The 20,195-nt window shown below is 31.7% G+C and overlaps 1 protein-coding gene across 3 annotated transcripts; it reads left to right on the forward strand.

The window, feature by feature from the left end:
- The first annotated feature begins 14,584 nt into the window (after positions 1–14,584).
- On the forward strand, positions 14,585–19,903 carry LOC139876682 (metal tolerance protein 2). 3 transcript variants are annotated; one of them, XR_011768242.1, is made up of 13 exons: positions 14,585–15,027; positions 15,309–15,378; positions 15,937–16,034; positions 16,131–16,243; positions 16,984–17,099; positions 17,378–17,474; positions 17,606–17,690; positions 18,139–18,201; positions 18,296–18,401; positions 18,519–18,625; positions 18,909–19,220; positions 19,401–19,492; positions 19,580–19,617. XR_011768242.1 is itself a non-coding variant. In XM_071864054.1 (12 exons), the coding sequence occupies exons 1-12, from the start codon at positions 14,656–14,658 to the stop codon at positions 19,704–19,706; spliced, it is 1,446 nt and encodes a 481-aa protein (XP_071720155.1). In that variant the 5' UTR covers positions 14,585–14,655; the 3' UTR covers positions 19,707–19,903. The 3 variants fall into 3 exon arrangements, 2 of the variants coding, with proteins under 2 accessions (XP_071720155.1, XP_071720156.1); XM_071864054.1 differs by lacking the exon at positions 18,909–19,220 and having other exon boundaries at positions 19,580–19,903; XM_071864055.1 differs by lacking the exons at positions 19,401–19,492; positions 19,580–19,617 and having other exon boundaries at positions 18,909–19,394.
- Positions 19,904–20,195: the final 292 nt, after the last annotated feature.

Consider the following 20,195-nt stretch of genomic DNA (forward strand, 5'->3'; position numbering starts at 1 on the left):
CAAAATTAGTTAGGATTGTACACAATTTTATATTTTTTTATTTTTTTCTCCTGTTACGAATATTGAAAAATGTCAATCAATTTGGCTATATACTAGATGAATTATTCGATGAATTGGAGTAACACATTCAGCACTTTTACTATCATCATCAATTCAAACCCTTAGTCATTATTAGATTGAGATTTTCAAAAACAACCCAAGGAAAAACCACTTTACTATATTTATATTTTTGTTTTCTGATTCGGTCGTGCAAACCATACCCACGACTTTCCTTCCATCACCTCAAGCCATTCTCAATCACCTTCTTCAACTATCGACCACCTCGTAGCCGACCACCATCCTATGAACATCATCGATACAACCATAAAACTATCACCCTTACCATCATGATTATGTATCATCGTCACCCTTTCAAAACCCATCGATTTTGCCACCCTATATCTAGTTACTTTCTGTTTCGGTTTCGATTGTAACCCACAAAAGAACGCCATCAACTATACCATTCTTCTCCTATTTTTGTTACAAATGAGTACAACCACCACTTCACTATTGTACCCGTAAGCCACACCCTAGCCACCACCTTTCTACATTATTGTTATTTTCTTCTTCGTGAACTTTCTTCTCGACAATTATCAAACACCATTACCATCAACACCCAACACCATCGGATATCACTACCACCTTTGTGATCTTTCTTCTCGACAACCCACTATAAAACTACTAGCCATCACCTTTTCTTTTCCTTATTTTTTTTCTTTCTTTTCTTCTTGCTCATTAAACCATCACCATCCATGCATTCTGCTGCGGCTGCTATATTTTTTTTTTCCTTACAAACTGAAAACATAAACTAAGGTGTCTTTATAGAGTGCTTCTCCTTTAGTAGACTTGCACCAAATTTAAACTACCCCACTTACCAATTCTTTTTCGCTAGTGGGTAGTAGGTATCGATAAAGAGTGTTAAAAGTAAACACATGACAGGCGAATTACTTGTTTCTTTTATCTCCTATGGTGCCCCACGGTTTCAATTAAGAAAAGAAAAAGATAAAAGCCGATATTTTATATATAGTGGATTAGCATGAGGGGAGGTCATGATGGAGATCCAATGATACGTTGGCCTTTTCTGTCAATTTTTTTTCTTCTTTTCTAAACCGTCCCAACTTTTACAAGGTAGCAAAAAAAGAATGGGACCTTTTTAATTGTTTAATCAGATTGTGCCAATATGTATATCTGTTGGGGCGTATTTGTTGAATAGGTAGAGATCTCTTACATGGATCAATAGATGATTAATGATGAGAATATAATCATGGAAGTGTTCAGTGAAGTTGATGGCGATGATGAAAACCGTAATGTTTAGTGATGATAATTAAGATGGTGATATTAGTGAGATGTCATGATAATGATGATCCTTATGATGGATGATGATGAGTACGATTATGTGATGATGAACGATTGTATATAATTATGATGTTAATATTGATATTGATATTGAGATTAATATTGAGATTAATATTGATATTGATATTGATATTGATATGAGTATTGATCGGGTTGTTACATAATGAGATACGATAGTAATGATGGTTTAATCGTGATAATTATGAAAGAAAACGAAAATAATATTAAGCGAGTAATGATGATGTCGAAGGCGATTCATTTATATGATGGTACTCATTTAGTATAAGTACGATAATGATGATTTTAAGAAGAAAAGAAGGAAATACTGATTAAGCGGGTTTATAATATTTAAACTGAATAAAGTCAGAAAAGTATGGATGGAGGGATGGTTTGTTTAGGTAGTTATCGGGTTAGCGGGACGTCGCGGGTTCAAACCCGGACTTAGGCATTTTCTTTAGGATTACTTCTTTGAGGTAGTTTATTTATTATTTATTATTATTATTTATTATTATTATTATTATTATTATTATTATTATTATTATTATTATTATTATTATTATTATTAAGGTTACTAAAAGCATAAATTTTAATATTAACATATAATTATTATTACATGTTAATTATATGTGTTAATATATATAAATGATATAGGTTCGTGAATCTGAGGCCAACCCTATACTTGTTCAATGACGTCATATGTATTTTTACTACAAAATACAGTATGGTGAGTTTCATTTGCCTTTTTACCCTTTATATTTTTGGGCTGAGAATACATGTGAAATTTTTATAAATGTTTTACGAAATAGACACAAGTAATCGAAACTACATTATATGGTTGAATGATCGAAGCCGAATATGCCCCTTTTTACTTGGTAACCTAAGAATTAGTAAACCAGTCTACTAATTGACGCGAATCCTAAAGATAGATCTATTGGGCCTAACGAACCCCATCTGTTGGAGCGGATGCTTTAGTACTTTGATGTTGTTTTATCATGTCCGAAGGATTTCCCGGAATGATAGGGGATATTCTTATATGCATCTAGTTAATGTCGGTTACCAGGTGTTCAATCCATATGAATGATTTTTGTCTCTATGTATGGGACGTATATTTATGAGAAATGAAAATCTTGTGGTCTATTAAAATGATGAGAATGAATGTTTATGATAAACTAATGAACTCACCAACCTTTTAGTTGACACTTGAAAGCATGTTTATTCTCAGGTATGAAAGAAATCTTCCGCTGTGCATTTGCTCATATTAGAGATATTACTTGGAGTCATTCATGACATATTTCAAAAGACGTTGCATTCGAGTCATCGAGTTCATCAAGATTATTATTAAGTCAATTATAGTTGGATGTATTATGAAATGGTATGCATGCTATCAACTTTCGATGTAAAGAAAGTTCGTCTTTTAAAAACGAATGCAATGTTTGTAAAATGTATCATATAGAGGTCAAGTACCTCGCGATGTAACCAAATGTAATGTATTCGTCCAGGTGGATTAGGACGGGTCATGAAAATGGGTGGAAGGGATTACCTTCTTCTTGTCTCCAATGATTAAGTAGACTACGAACCCATCCCCAATTCATCCAGAATAGATGATGACTAATTGGTTGATCCATTCCGGTTACACTACTTTCGGAGCTCGAGTGAAATTCCATATCGGAATCCGAGGGACTTGAACTAGTGGCGAGTTCCATTTCGTACGATTGAATAAAGGATTTTTCGATATAAAATGATTTTCGGCTATCGTATGGTATTCTAATTACATAGAATATCTATATATATAGAACAAAAGATTTCGTAGATTACAGAGGAATTTACGGAATATGTCAGGCAAAGTTTACAGTAACATATACGCTAAGATGTAAATTAGCAGATGCGCTAAGATATGAATTTTGTCTATATACTATTCATGCAATCAATGCAGTAAGATGTGTCTAGACTAAGAATGATAAGCATGTAATTTCTGACAAGAAATGATAAGCAAAACTTTTTGTCATGCAGCTAAGGTCGAAGTCCAGACTCACTAATGCATCCTAACAACTATCAGTTGGACACACTAATGCAAGACCTGGTTTGCTAAGACCACCGCTCTGATACCACATGAGACGACCCGTCCTAATCCATATGGACGAATACAATAACATATGATTACATTGCGAGGTATTTGACCTCTAAATGATACATTTTTACAACATTGCATTCGTTTTAAAAGACAAACTTTCATTACATCAAAAGTTGACAGGCATGCATACCATTTCATAATATCCAAACTATAAATGACCTAATCTGTCATTTACTTAATAATAATCTTGTTGAACTCAACGACTCGAATGCAACGTCTTTTGAAATATGTCATGAATGACTCCAAGTAATATCTCTAAAATGAGCAAATGCACAGCGGAAGATTCCTTTAATACCTGAGAATAAACATGCTTTCAAGTGTCAACTAAATGGTTGGTGAGTTCATTAGTTTATCGTAATCAATCATTTCCATAATTTTAATAGACCACAAGATTTTCATTTCCATTTCTCATAAATATACATCTCATATCAGGCATTTCGCAAACTGCATAGAGATAAAAATCATTCATATGGTGAACACCTGGTAACCGACATTAACAAGATGCATATAGAATATCCCCAAAACAGAATCCTCTCGTCTGTATAATAATAAATCGAAGTACTAAAGCATCCGTACCTCGGATGGGGTTTGTTAGGCCCATAGATCTATTTTTAGGATTCGCGTCAATTAGGGGTACTATTCCCTAATTCTTAGGCTACCAAGCTAAAAGGGGAATATTCGATTCGATAATCCAACCATAGAATGTAGTTTCGATTACTTGTGTCTAATTTCGTAAAAAAATTTATAAAAACAGCGCATGTATTCTCAGTCCCAAAAATGTAAAGAGTAAAAGGGAGCAAATGAAACTCACAATCCAATATTTTGTTGTAAAAAAAATATTCACACAACTGAACTGAACAATGCAGGGTTGGTTTTGGATTCACGAACCTATATCAATTGTATATCTATTAAAACATATAATGAAAATCACATAATTTCCTTTATTAATTATATATTATTTATGTGTTTGTAGTTTATATAATTTACATTAAATTCCATTTAAAAATATATACTTATATTATATCTTAAAGTATATGTTATATATATTTATTTTATATATATTGATGATGATTAAAATCTATACATTTAGTTATATTAATATATCCATATATATATTTAGTATTATATTAAAAATATCTAATTTGTTGTATGTAAGTATTTATATAAGAAATGTTAATATGTCTTATATATAGTTATATGGAATATGGAATATTAATATAATTGTAGTATATGTAATAAGTAAGTTTTATGTACCAAATATTTATTTGTTAAAAATGATAGTTTTGATATTAATAATTTACTAATAATAGTCCTACTAATAATAACTTTATTAATAACGATAATACTAATAATAAAAATGATAATGATAATAATGATAATACATATGTTAATAATGATTCTAATAATACTAATAAGTACATAGTGATACTAATACTAATATTAATTATTAATAATAATAATAATAATAATAATAATAATAATAATAATAATAATAATAATAATAATAATAATAATAATAATAATAATAATAATAATAGTTTGTGTTATTTTGATAATAATAATAATAATCCTAATCATAATAATAGTAATAATACATATATTAGTAATAATAATAGTGATAAAAATTATAATTTTAGTAACAATAACAATGATAATAATAATAATAATTTTGGTAATGAAATCTACCTTCCAAAGCTTTTCTAAAAAAAAAAATATATGTCCCGAACGGGGTTCGAACCCGAGACCTCTCGCTCACCCGCAAACACACTTAACCATTCTGCCATTCTTGTTTTTCTGATTTATATTGCAACCCAACCATATATATCTAATATTTCATTCATCCTAATTCATCATCTTCTTCACCATAATTAAAATCAAACAGAGGCAATTTAACAACAACAATCGAAAGGGTTTTGAACTTAGGATTTATAAACAACATGAAACAAAAATAAAAGTGTTCTTGAAATAAAAAAATATTGAAAAAAAACTGCATTAAACCTACTGCTGCAGCTAGTAGAATTTAAAAAAAAAAATTAAAGTTCTTCCATTTCTAATACGTTTTGGACAATTGTTACAACACGAATTTAGTTTCAAATCATTCCTAAAAACTATTGGAATCGTCAATTGAACTTGAAACATCAAAATGAGCTCTAATTTCTTGATGAACAAATTGGTTGACTTTTGCTAAAATAACTTTGACTCGCAAATTCGAATTCGTTATTAAGAATTGGAACTTGAGATTTTACAGGAAGTTTAAGTAAATGATTCCTAACAACTCTGCATGTATATAACTGTGAAGAACACATGAACTCAAAAGTTGATTTTGAAATTAAGAATGTTATAGATTATGATTACAACATGAATTGTGTTTCAAATCATTCCTATAATCTTTATGAATCATCAAATTATCTGGAAACATCAAAACAAACTCGAATTTGATTCAAGAACACTCAGTTGACTTTTAAAACCAAAACTTTGACTCTCAAATTAGAAATTAATAGAAAGAATTGAGGATTAAAAACTTACAGATAGTTTAGATAGACGATTCCTAACAAGACTGTATTATTACATTTTGAATTTGATTTCGAAATCGGGGTTTGAGCAAATTGAGTTCAAGAACAGGGTACTGGGTAAGTTTTTTTTTTCCTATCTCAATTGCAATACAGGATAGCATCATATATAACTAGTAATCGAATAATTGAAGTTAGTAAAGGTGATTTGATCAGTTTTGCTGGCATTGAGAAATTTATGTCATCGGGCATAAATTTTACAGAGAGGAAGGACACCCCAATTCAACTAGGAGGAATAAAAAGAAGAAGAAAACATAAAGTGGATAGAGATGGGTAACTGAATATGTTCTTATCTGTATTTTTATATTTAGTATTATTACTTAATAAATATAAATCTAATAAATAAGATAATAATGCTAATAATAATAGAATTAACAATAATCATAATAAGAGTAATAATAATGATACTAATAAATCACAATAATGATATTAGTGAAAATGATAATAATAATATTATTAATGATAATTATAATAATACTAATTATATTAATATTAATATTGTTAATAATAATATTAGTAATAATAATATTTATATATCTCAAATTTCATATCTATATGTTATATATTTAAAATAATAATATTAAAAACATTAATGTTGATATTAATATTGAAGGTGATAATAATATTACTATAGTAACTATATTTTAATTTTTAATTAAATTTAATATCTTAATATTAAATTATTTATTATTAATTATGTAATATAATATATTACATAATAACATATATTGAATATTTCATATTTACACATTTTATATATTATTATATAATTGTGTTTGCATATTAATTCTAATAATTAATATTCCAATTTATTGTATATAAATATTTATGCACATGTCCATTAACAAATGGTTGTTTGTGAATTGTAGGTTAAAGTCCAACGAATAAATAAATGTATGAAATTATTTTAATGTAACACGTTAATTTGCTTATCTTGTCGACATCCATTATCTCAATCATTTACACTCCGCATTTCCACTTGTAGATTACTTTACCAATTATTCTGTATACGGTTAAAAAGGAAAGATTTCTCAAATCAATGTGGACCTCACAACAGAGACCCGTAATCATCTTATAATGTTCATGGAATTGATAAAAGATAAAATATCTTCTAATTCAATCATTTGGCATTATCTTTAAACTTCGATAGTTCAATATATCAAATAGATATTGAAACCAATAAGTTTAATATTTTAATTAATATAAATATATATATATATATATATATATATATATATATATATATATATATATATGTATGTATGTATGTATGTATGTATGTATGTATGTATGTATGTATGTATGTATGTATGTATGTATGTATATAATTATATTTTCACATCTAGTCAAATATAATTGTTCGTGAATCGTTGGGAATAGTCGAAGGGTAATTGAATATATGAATACAGTTCTAAAATTTTCGAGACTCAACATTACAGACTTTGCTTATTGTGTCGGATACATATAAAGATTAAGTTTAAATTTGGTCAGAAATTTTCGGGTCGTCACAAAATGTCGGGGAGTTGCCAATGCCATTGCCGAGACTTGTTGGATTCGTAATCTTTTACGCGAGCTTCATTGTCCACTTACTTCTGCTACCTTGATTTACTGTGATAATATCAGCTCTGTGTACCTCTCTACTAATCTGGTTCAACATCAACGAACCAAGCACATTGAGATTGATATTCACTTTGTTCGTGATCTAGTTACTCAGGGACAGGTACGGGTCTTACATGTTCCGTCCAGATACCAGTTTGCTGACATCTTCACCAAGGGTCTGCCATTTGCACTGTTTGACGAGTTCAGATCCAGTTTGAGCGTCTGGAGTACTCCCGCTCCAACTGCAGGGGGATGCTAGCACATACTATTAGCTCATATATTTATAGTCCATGTATTGTATTTATCGGGCTTAGCCCATTTATATTATTTAGGGTTTTAGCCTTTATAATGGCATGTATGCACGTTCGATTTCAATCAATCAATAACAATAATCATATTACAATTGTTTACAATCTACACCTAACTAACGAATCTATATATCAAACTAACCACCAAATTAACTTATAACTATTTGTTACATATGAACCTTTATATTATATTCTTGACATGTTAACTCTTTAACATTCACTTTTAAAAACATATAAAAAAAAATACTCTATTATGGAAAATTCAAGCACTTTAAGTTAGATTCTTCCAAAACCAACCCTCGCATTCAGCGACGGAGGATTGTAAGGGCAGGGGGTGGCATGGTCCCCCCCCCCCCCCAAAAAAAAGTTTTGCCCTTACTAGCAATTTGTATAGATTTAGGGACTAAATATGTTAAAATTCAATCTTGGCCCTAACAAATTTATATTTGAATGTCTAGCATATTGTATATCACTCATTGGTTATCATATTAAGAGAATACATCTTTTGATTAAGTGTTTTTGGCCCCTTATTGCAATTGTTCAAGCTCCGTCACTGCTCGCATTGTTCAAACTCCAAATAACATAAACAAGTACATGAAAGTGGGTTGAATAACAATCACAATGTACAATTATGTATGAATAAAACTTTATCTTTTAGATGTGAATAAAACTTTTAAAGTTTGATATTTATAAACTTTATCTTTTAGTATAGTGTAAAATTGTGAAAGTTCAAAAGTTAGGTGTGAAATTCTAAAACTTTAAAAGTTTAGAATTTATTAACTATATATCTTTTAGTAGAAGGTTATAAATATAAACTCTATATCTTTAGTAGAAGGTTAGAATATGTATTATGTAGATAAGAATCCGAGATTGAGCTTGACTTGATGACATGAGGCCAGTGTTGTAATGTAACGACCCGAATTTTTCCGTTAATATACATAAGATTAATATTTACATAATTAAATATTTTTAACATGTTAATCAATCAAACTTGTTAAAACTTGATCAATTGAAACGGAATTTATGTAAACGTTTGACCACCCAGTTTGACCGATGATTCACGAACGTTATAACTTGTAAATGACATGATAATAAATATATGAACATATATATATGTTTAACATGATGAAATGATAACTAAGTATCTCATTAAATATATTAACAATAAGTTATATACATAAAATGAGACTACTAACTTAAGAATTTTGAAACGATATATACGTAACGATTATCGTTGCATTAACGTCTTAATATATATATCGTATTAAGATATGTTAGTACACTATGTTATCATGATAATATAACAATTTAACATCTCATTAGATATAATAACAATGGGTTAATTACATTAAACGAGATCGTTAACTTATAGGCTTCGAAACAACTCATACATGTAACGACTAACGATGAGTTAACGACTTAATTAAAATGTATATATATGAAGTGTATTAAGATGTATTAATACACTTTTGAAAGGCTTAAGTACATATATCAAAATACTTGTACTTAACAAAAATAATCACAATTGTATTCCCATTTGTTTTCATCAAGAATTCTACTCGTATTCGCTCGGTATTTGCACTCGTATTATACCCAGCTTCTAGATGTATTTACTATTGGTAAATACCAATAAAAATCTACTCCTTAGCAGCCTTAAATGATTAAGGAACATGTGGAACCAACCATTTGTCAAGTAGCATGAATTATTTAGCAAGAAAATAAAATTAGGAATCTTTTCTTTCTTTATAACAACTAAAAACGTTTTTATGAATGCACACCATTTCTTCATTCCATTTTCTCATACTTACACTCCCAATTCTCTCTCAAAATACTCCTAACTTCATACTTGATCATCTTCAAGTATTTTTCCCATCATTTAGCTTCAATTACAAGCTTTAATCATCATAAAAACAACCATTTAAGAATACTTCAAGAAATCTTTCAAACTTGCAAGATTACTTCCAAGCTTTCAAGAACATCATTAAGCTCAAGATTATATCCTTATTTTTCCAGCAACCTTATCCATTTTATTTGAGGTAGTAACCTTGTTCATAACCTCGTTCGATTCATACTCATATATCTATCTTATTCGATACAAACAAATTGTAATCACTAGAACATAGTTTAGTTAATTCTAAACTTGTTCGCAAACAAAGTTAATCCTTCTAACTTAACTTTTAAAATCAACTAAACACATGTTATATATCTATATTATATGCTAACTTAATGATTTAAAACCTGTAAACACGAAGAACACCGTAAAACCGGACATACGCCGTCGTAGTAAAACCGGGGGCTGTTTTGGGTTGGATAATTAAAAACTATGATAAACTTTGATTTAAAAGTTGTTCTTCTGGAAAAATGATATTTCTTATGAACATGAAACTATATCCAAAAATCATGGTTAAACTCAAAGTGGAAGTATGTTTTTCAAAATGGTCATCAAAATGCCGTTCTTTCGACTGAAATGACTACCTCTTAAAAAAATGACTTGTAACCTGTAACTCCGACTATAAACCATCACTTTTTCTGTTTAGTTTCATAAACTTAAGTTCTATACGAAACCATAGCAATTTGATTCACTCAAAACGGATTTAAAACGAAGAAATGATGGGTAAAACAAAATTGGTAAAAATTACTAGTTTTAGCTACGTAAATTTTATAACAAATCTATACTAACCATAACTTAACTAACTTATATTGTATTATACATGTATTCTAACATATATTATGTAATCTTGATAGACCATACACACGTATTCAATGTTTTGACATATCATATCGACGTCATATATATATATATATATATATATATATATATTATTTGGAATAACCATAGACACTCTATATGCGGTAATGCTCGAGTTAGCTATACAGGGTTGAGGTTGATTCTAAAATAATATATATATCTTGAGTTGTGATCGAGTCTGAGACTTGTATACACTGGGTCGTGGATTGATTCGAGATAATATATTGATTTATTTATGTACTACTAACTGTGGACTACTAATTGTGGACTACTAACGTTGGACTACTAACTTAACAACTTAAAACGTCAACACGTAATAAAAATGTTGTGAATATATATATATATATATATATATATATATATATATATATATATATATATATATATATATATATATATATATATATATATATATATATATATATATATATATATATATTGTTATAGGTTCGTGAATCGACTCGTGGCCAAGTCTTATTTTCTGACGAAGTGAAAATCTGTGAAAGTGAGTATATAGTCCCATTTTTAAACTCTAAAAATATTTTGGGATGAGAATACATGCATTTTATGTTTTACGCCATGGACACAAGTACTTAAAATATATTCTACGTTGAGTTGTACCACATTGCATATCTTCCCTAATAGCTTGGTAACTAATATTTACATGTTGTAAGAACATGTAAACGCGAATCCTATTGATAGATCTATCGGGTTTGACAACCCCAACCGGGCTAGTCGCTCTAGTATCGTAAACGGTTGCATAGTACTTCGTTTTTACTACACTTGGTATAGTGTAGGGAGATTTCATAATAAAGGGAATATGCTACATTTATGGTTAAGTATGGTTACCGAAGCGCTCAACAACTTATAGAATATCTTTATTGAAATATTTATAACTATGAAATCTTGTGGTCTATATTTATATCGATGCTAGCTTTAAACCTATATATCTCACCAACCTTTGTGTTGACTGTTTAAGCATGTTTATTCTCAGGTCCTTAAGAAAGTCTTCCGCTGTTGCATTATCTGAGCAAGCTGTGCATGGAGTTTCATGCTTTTGTTTAAATGAAGTATTGCATTCAATAAAACCTTTGTCATGTATTATATTCGACTGTCATGTCACGTGTGTAGTATTTGGAAACCGATGTATTGTGGGAATTATTTCTTAAATAATCGCCCACTTGTTTGAAACATGCATTATGTATAATAATAGTGTGCTTTTTATGAAACAAATGCAATATTTTCTAAAACGTATCATATAGAGGTCAAATACCTCGCTATGGGACCAATGAATAACGTACCACGTTTATAGTAATATGGACGAGTCGTTTCATGTAAATCTCCCAAGATCTCTCCGAGATCTCCCCCGAGATCTCGTTTTTAGAACCCAACCGAGACGAGATGTTCATCTCCCGAGATTTCTCGGTCAACGGGGTTAAACTTAGCCAAAGCAACGATTTCTCGGATTTTCTTGCTAATTTGTAAGATTTTCTTATAAAATTCGTAATTTCTAAGATTTTCTCGCTAATTTTCCGGATATCTTTGTAAAATCTCGTAAAAATAAATATATAAATATACATATATTTATGTTTTTATTAAAAAAAACTGTAGAGTCGACGTAAGCCAACGTCCGAGATCTCCCCGAGATTATTCCGAGATGCCGAGATCTCCCTAAAAAGTTCAAACGAGATTTTCGCGAGATTCGAATTCTCCAACCTTGCATGAGGCTATACTTGAACACATTTTGCCAGCTCAAATTCTCAATAAATGTAAGTATATTTATTGAAGATTCTATCAACTAGGCCAAAATTTTCCTTAACCTAAAATATATTCTAATTACAAATTTAAAAACATGTTATGTTTAGCATTATAAACCGACTTTTTTTTCTTGGACATCGCATTATGTAACATCCTTCCCACATCGGTTGGAAAGGGGAACGAATCATGCCTTATAAGAGCGTGGAGACCTTTCCTAGCATGACGCGTTTTGAGACCACAAGCACAGCAGATCCCATGAGAACTCTGCAGTTAAGCGTGGTCATGCGAGAGCACTACTAGGATGAGTGACCTCCTGGGAAAGTGCTCGTCGTGTGTGGTTGCCCAGAAAAATCCGTGAGCTTTAGGGCAGAGCGGACAATATCATGCTACAGGGAATGTGATACCTGGCCTGAGACGTTATAGATGGTATCAGAGCCAGGCCTCGGACCAAACGTGCACAGAGGGGACGCTGTGTCCCATTGGGGGAAGGATTGTAACATACGTCCCACATCGGTTGGAAAGGGGAACGAAGCATGCCTTATAAGGGCGTGGAGATCTTTCCTAGCATGACGCATTTTGGGACCACAAGCGCAGTAGATTCCATGAGAACTCTGCAGTTAAGCGTGGTCAGACGAGAGCACTACTAGGATGGGTGACCTCCTGGGAAAGTGCTCGTCGTATGTGGTTGCCAAGAAAAATCCGTGAGCCTTAGGGTAGAGCGAACAATATCATGCTACGTGGAACGTGTTACCTGGGCTGGGACGTCACACATTATAAACTGACTACAAGTTAATAAAACCTTTAGCAAGAATTGAAACTGCGCATTCGGTTATTTGTGTTCTACCGAACATTTTGTTAAATAACTGACCTTGAGATTCAGGGTCGATCCTGAGTTTTCTAGTGCCCTGAGCGAGGCGCTAAAAAAAAGTCCCTATAAATACAGATCAATGGAAATTACCGAGGTGACGCATAACATATTGAAAGGCCCTTAGATCTAAAGTTCATTTTACTTCTCAAATGTCCGATTATGTCTGCATATATAGAAAAATTGGACCCCTAAAAATCATGGGCCCTGAGCGGTCGATCACTTTGCTCCCCTTTCGGACCTCCCATGTTGAGATTTGAAGCTTCATATTCGGCTATTCGCATTGGGTGATGATAATCCATTTTTGTTATGTACACAATTATCATATTTTACAGTGTTGTACAATACAATATTGTAAAGCATGATAGTTTGTGTCGTACATATAACTCATTCACATTGGGCCGAACCAAGGAAGCCAAGTGGAAAATAAGGTTTGGTTACTGACGGTGGACCGAATGAACGAAGCCAAGTTAAAAAGGTAACAAAAGCCTCTGTTAAATGATTATATGTAAAATAATTGAAAGTAATATAATTTTCAAGGACTGCAATTAGGGATGGCAATGGATATTCGATCCAGTGGATATCCATCCGATCCACCCGATTATTCGTGGATATGGACGATCTAAATGGATATGGATATGGATGTGGATGAACAAATTTCATCCATGGATGAACCCGCTTTCACCCGAAATAACTAAATATATAAATTTATCACTCAAATTAGTATCATTTATGTAGTGATATTTCATTAATTATATTCATATTCATCTTTCTTTATATTTTCTCTAAAAATATAACTTTCTTCTTATATTTTGTTTTGTTTAAATAATCAAATGTATTTATCGTACTTTGGTGGTTCAAATGTGATTCCATGTAACTAAAAGTAAACAACTTACATGTCGATATCTTTACACGTTTAATAGGTTATCGATTGAATATTTGTTATATAGATCAGTAAAATGTGACTTTCGGTCGCATAAACTATTAAAAATATTACTTTTGATCGTATATAGTGAACCACCGCTTATAATTGTTGAAAATAAAATAAATTTAAATGGATATGGATAATTATCCATTAACCCGCTTCACCTGACGGATATGGATATGGATATGGATGGATGAAAAGTAAAAAAAATAAATGAATATGAATATGGATACGGCCTCACCCTATCCCTATCCGATCCACCATCCTAACTGCAATCAAACAAATCAGAATAATGAAAAATTAACTGAGCATTTACGCAATCTCAAGTTGATAATCATCTTACTGCATTAATCCCATGGAAAAAATGGGATCCAAATTCTTCAAGCCAATTCTAATCAAACGATTACACAAATCATCTAAAACATCTATTCAATCATCATTGACATCATCATCATCATCTTCATCACACAATTCAAAACTGCTGTACCCAATAATTCCTCGATTGTACGACCAATCGTACACTGAAAACCCTAATTTTAAGATCTGTAAGCGGTGGCATGTAGGTCATTCTCATCACCATCACGATCAAACAAGTAAAGACGGTGAAAGAATCTTCCGGCTAGGTCTCGCCGCCGATATTGGATTGACCGCCGGAAAAGCACTTACCGGTTATTTGTCCGGTAGCACTGCCATTATTGCCGATGCTGCTCATTCTCTATCTGATGTGGTAATCTATAATAATCCATAATTATTAACTAGACATGTCAGTTCATTTGAATTTTGCTGTAGAGATCACAATAAACATGAATTTAGTATATTTATGCCCAGACTAAGACACTGTTTGGCTCACGTGGATTCCGGCGGAATTGGAATTGAATTTAGACACGCGTCGTGTCTGAATTTAGTTTTAATTCCGCCGGCCGGGCCGGGAATCCAATTGGATTCCGTGAGCCAAACGGGGTCTTGATGATGAGCTTAGTAGCTTACTGATATTCCATTCTGTTGCAGGTACTTAGTGGGGTTGCTTTGCTATCATTTAGAGCTTCAAGGGTTCCAAAGGACAAAGAACACCCATATGGTCACTTTTGATCTGTACCGACTATCTTCTCCTTAATTCATTAATTTGCTGCCTGATATGTTGCCTAATTGTGTATCTAACAGAAACTGCAAAAATGTATATTGCACAATGAATTGAGTTTAGTGTTACAGTTTGAAATTATGTAGGATTACAGTTATATATGCTCATTGAACAATGATTCTTAGATTAGGAAAAATAATCATTAGCATGTTCCATTCAGTAACGCGTAAATATATTTGAATTATCTCGTGTTGCCAACTATAACAAAATTAGGACGTGAAGATTGTATGTTTTGTAGTCTGCTGCGGCTATTGGGCATAGTAAGCAACTATGAAAATTGGCATGAATTTGATGATAAAAAAAAGTCTAGTAATCTGAATTCACTTAGTTTCCTTCATTGTCGTGCATACTTAGTTTTGGTTGCTAATCTAGTTTAATTTATGAATCTCATAATTTTCATGCTAGTTGTCGGATTTAAATAAGCGTATGTATCAATTTAACATAGCTGAAATGCCTGAAATATGAGATTTATGCTTACAATTTGCAAACTAATTTCAGGACATGGCAAGTTCGAGACTCTAGGTGCACTTGGTATATCTAGTGTACTTATCTTAACAGCTGGAGGTATTGCATGGCATGCTGTGGATGTTTTGATGGTATAATTTTTTGTTTCTTTCTCTAAATAAATGCATCTGGCATGAATATACTACTTGCTTAATCGCTCTGATATTGGCTTTACTTTTTTTGGGCAGGGGGTACTGTCAGCATCTCCTGAGTTGGCGCACAGTCATCATCATGGGATTGACATGGATCATCCAATCCTGGCTTTGAATATGACTATTGTTGCGATTGCTATCAAAGAAGGGTACTTAATTTTTTAATTAATATGACCTGTCATTTTCTTTTGTCATTTTAATCTTAGAGGTTCATGTCCTATTGTTATACCTCATGAACTGAAATCTTTTGAACCACACCTATTTCACATAAATAGTTGTGTCTGTGCTATGGAGTAAACTAGTATTAAAACCATTCAAGAATATGGAAATGTTTTAGACTAAGGGTGCGTTTGATTGCCTCTTAATTGAATGGTTCACCGTTGAGCATTCAGTGTGTTTGTTAATGACATATGAATGGCAAATGATACTTAAGGGGTTCGTGTTGAATTATTTAGAATTGAAATACTCTCTTAGCCATTTAGCACCTTCATTTCCTTTCATATTCTCTTCAAATATTCTCTTCAAATATATTCGGAACACTTATCATATTCTTTTATTTATTCATTAAAAAGGTTAATACAATAGTCTTACATCATTCATATAGTTCATTCAGAATGATTATCAAACATGTTTTTATCATTTAGAGCTAACAAGTTCAATCAGAACATTTGATACATTCAGATTTTGAACTATTCATTGCTTAATCATTCCGTTTCATCAAACACACCCTTATGTTTGTATTATTATATCTGGCACTGCACACATCTATAAATTCTACCTTCTGTATTCTTACAGATATCGGTCCAATGTAGATGGTATGATTTTCACCCACATTGGCACCTTGCCCATTTTACTTTGACATTTTATATACTTGATTTTGTGGTCACAGATTATATTGGGTAACAAAGAAGGCAGGAGAAAGGTCTGGTAGTGGTTTGATGAAAGCAAATGCATGGCATCATCGTGCAGACGCTGTTTCATCAGTTGTTGCTCTTATAGGGGTTGGTAAGTAAGCATTGATGTTTGTGTTTGTGTGTGTATTCAAATACTAGTTTAATATTTTCTGAATACTTGAACAATTTTAAAAATAAAACAAATAAATTATTTTATGTTTGCCCATGAGTGTATCCTTCATTCTTTACTGGCATTGTTTATTATTTATTGTAAAAATCTTTGTCCAAAACATGAAAAATTTCTTGCAATAGAGTCTACAAACGAGTACGTTTATATTTTCTCATCGATCAATATATAAATTCACAATGTTTCATGGATGCTGATATCAGGTGGATCTATTCTTGGTGTGACGTTTCTGGATCCCCTAGCTGGACTTGTCGTTTCGGGAATGATCTTAAAAGCTGGACTTCAAACTGGTTACCAGAGGTAATTACTAATTTGCCCCTGTTGCTTTATTTATAAATCTGATGCATGATGAATCTACTTTGTTTGATTCTTGATGCTCTTAGTTTATTTTAATTCTAACTTATTAAAAAGTATACTGCTTTTCTGTTCAGTATCTTGGAACTGGTGGATGCTGCAATACCATCACATCATTTGGACCCAATCAGAAAGACAGTATTACAAGTGAAAGGAGTCGAGGTAAGTTGATTAACTCATTTTGACATGGCATGTTCGTAACGGGTCAAAACAAGTACTAATCTTTTTTTTCCTTTTTTATGTGGTTGACTTGGGTCGTGTTGACTTGAATCATTTCTTGTCCAAAGTTCTTAAAGTATTTGTTAACAATTAGCCTATCAAATATATATATAAGCATCCATGTAGTTTTACCTACTCAACAGTGCCATTTGGTATAGCATGACGTCATTATTTGTTTATTTTCAACTTTTAAAAAAAAATTAGTTTAAGGTATAGAAAAAACCATTTCCAGCAACAATGTGCGGTCACTCTATGCTCGTTCTAACATAAAAATATGACTCTCTTTGTTCTAATACTATAATTATCTTCTATTTTTCTTGGACCTTGTTAGGGGAAGTGTATAAACGGTAATATGAAATTGTATTATGCTTTCTCACATTCAAATTTACAGGGTTGCAGACACCTTAGGGGAAGACGGGCTGGTTCATCTATATATCTTGATGTAAAGATTCAGGTGACTTGCCATCTATAAAATTTACATTGCATACAACTAATGCTTCATTAACATGTACCATACTTACATGTTGGCAAATGGACTTTTCTTGCAGGTTGATCCATTCTGTAGTATCAGTGTAGCACATCAAATTGGTGAAAATGTTCGACACCAGATTCAGAAATCTCATCCTGAAGTTTCTGAAGTCTTCATACAATTGGGTATGTAACTTGTTTCTTTAAAAACATTGCTTTATCACACTATAATCAAACTAGAGTTTAATACGGCTTTCATTAATCTCAAGGGTCTGAATTCTTCTTTCGTGTTTCACTTTGCAGAGCCCGTCAAGCGAGAAGTCACAGAAGAAACTTTTAATTCAAACACTTCAGAACCAAAGGAAGTGGATGAGATTGTTAATAAGCTGCTGACTTCGAACTTTCATAAGGTACACTAATTCAACAAATAAGATGCAATTTAAAAATGTCATTAACACTCAGTTTAAGAAATGCCATTATTATACTGAATTTTTATCTCCATATTCTTATCTATTTATGAAAGTAAACAATTAATTTAAGACAACTCAAAAATAAATAATGGACAATAAAATTGATACGGAGAGTATTATTATTTAAGCACGCGTCCAAAATCAACCCATTTACCTATATTTGAGGTTTGTACCAAGCCAATGTAGTTCTTTTAATAACCCATGTTGACTTTTTTTTTTATAGCAAAAATAACGAAACTTTATAAGTAAGGCAGTTTATCGAAAGATGAAAAGCCAAACAAGAGTACAGCTGTAGAACTAGCTCGGCTCGAGACTAGAAAACATAGCAACTGAAGAAACAATAGCGAGCTCTCACTATCTACAACCGAACCGAAGTGGGGGAAAACTAACCAAAAAGAAGCAACCTTTTCTAAACGAACCAACAAAACGCCTAGTTACAACCCAATCAAAAAAACATACAAGAAGAAACTAGCCAACCAAAAGCCGAATAGAACCAAACTAACAACAACAGAACGAAACAACCGACAACACTACGGTGCGTTACGACCTTCCGTGATCAGCTTAACCACCTTACCATTAATTTCGTCACGCCGAATCTACGTGCCCTGTTTCCTTTATACCTTCTTATTATTTGTGTATATAATATAATTCAGTACATTGTTGAACAGATCACTTATAGATTAACTGCTGTTTCATGTAATGTTTATTTTGATAGATGGTAACTGTGAAGCGTGTATCGCGGCGAAAAGAACAAGACAAATATGCATACGAATTTGAACTCATTATGCCTGCTGATGCCTACCTTAGGTAATTGAACCATTTAACTCATGTTGTATTTAACTTGTAAGAATATTTAATCCTTGTTAGTTAATTGTACTGTGGTAACTTTTGTAGGGATGGAGGGGAAATGTCAGAAGAATTCAAGAACCAAGTATCCAACTCTATGAAAATTACATTTCACGTGGACCCGGAACTTGATCAAAAGTATTATTCTCGGATCAATAAGGACCAAAGGCCATAATTTTTACAATTTTAGTTTTACCAAATTACTGTACTTGTTAGAAGAATGGGGAAAGGCTGGTGGGTCGTTTCTAAACTTAATTTTTTATGAATTTTTTATTTTACCTAATAAAAGATTTGTACATATTGTCAGTTTGCGTATAAGGTATTTAAACAGTATTTGGTTTATATCGTGAAATTATGTATTGCCGATCTTAAACATGTTTAAAGTATTTTTAAATCTATTTTACTTTTCCTGCAATATGTTTGAATTTACAAACGGTAGTTATAAATTTATGTTTACGTAAATAAAAAACTTAAAACATTTCGAACAGAAAACGTCTTCAACAAAATATATAAGAGAGACCCGATTAGACTCGTATCTAGAAAACGGCGAAACATACAAACTATCTATACTAACTAAGCCTCAACCTGACTAAACCGAAATGAATTGCTAACGAAAAACGATTCAAAAAACAGAAAAGACGCTACAAAAGACCAAACCGAGAAC

Source organism: Rutidosis leptorrhynchoides, chromosome 11, assembly GCF_046630445.1.
Source record: "Rutidosis leptorrhynchoides isolate AG116_Rl617_1_P2 chromosome 11, CSIRO_AGI_Rlap_v1, whole genome shotgun sequence".
Lineage (NCBI taxonomy): Eukaryota > Viridiplantae > Streptophyta > Magnoliopsida > Asterales > Asteraceae > Rutidosis > Rutidosis leptorrhynchoides.

Excerpts from the sequence above, each read along its gene's own strand:
- LOC139876682 (XM_071864054.1), top strand. The coding sequence starts at position 14,656 with ATGGAAAAAATGGGATCCAAATTCTTCAAGCCAATTCTAATCAAACGA. Across the intron at positions 17,691-18,138 it reads TACAAGTGAAAGGAGTCGAG|GGTTGCAGACACCTTAGGGG; the intron begins GTAAGTTGATTA and ends TCAAATTTACAG. Across the intron at positions 18,402-18,518 it reads TGAAGTCTTCATACAATTGG|AGCCCGTCAAGCGAGAAGTC; the intron begins GTATGTAACTTG and ends TTCACTTTGCAG.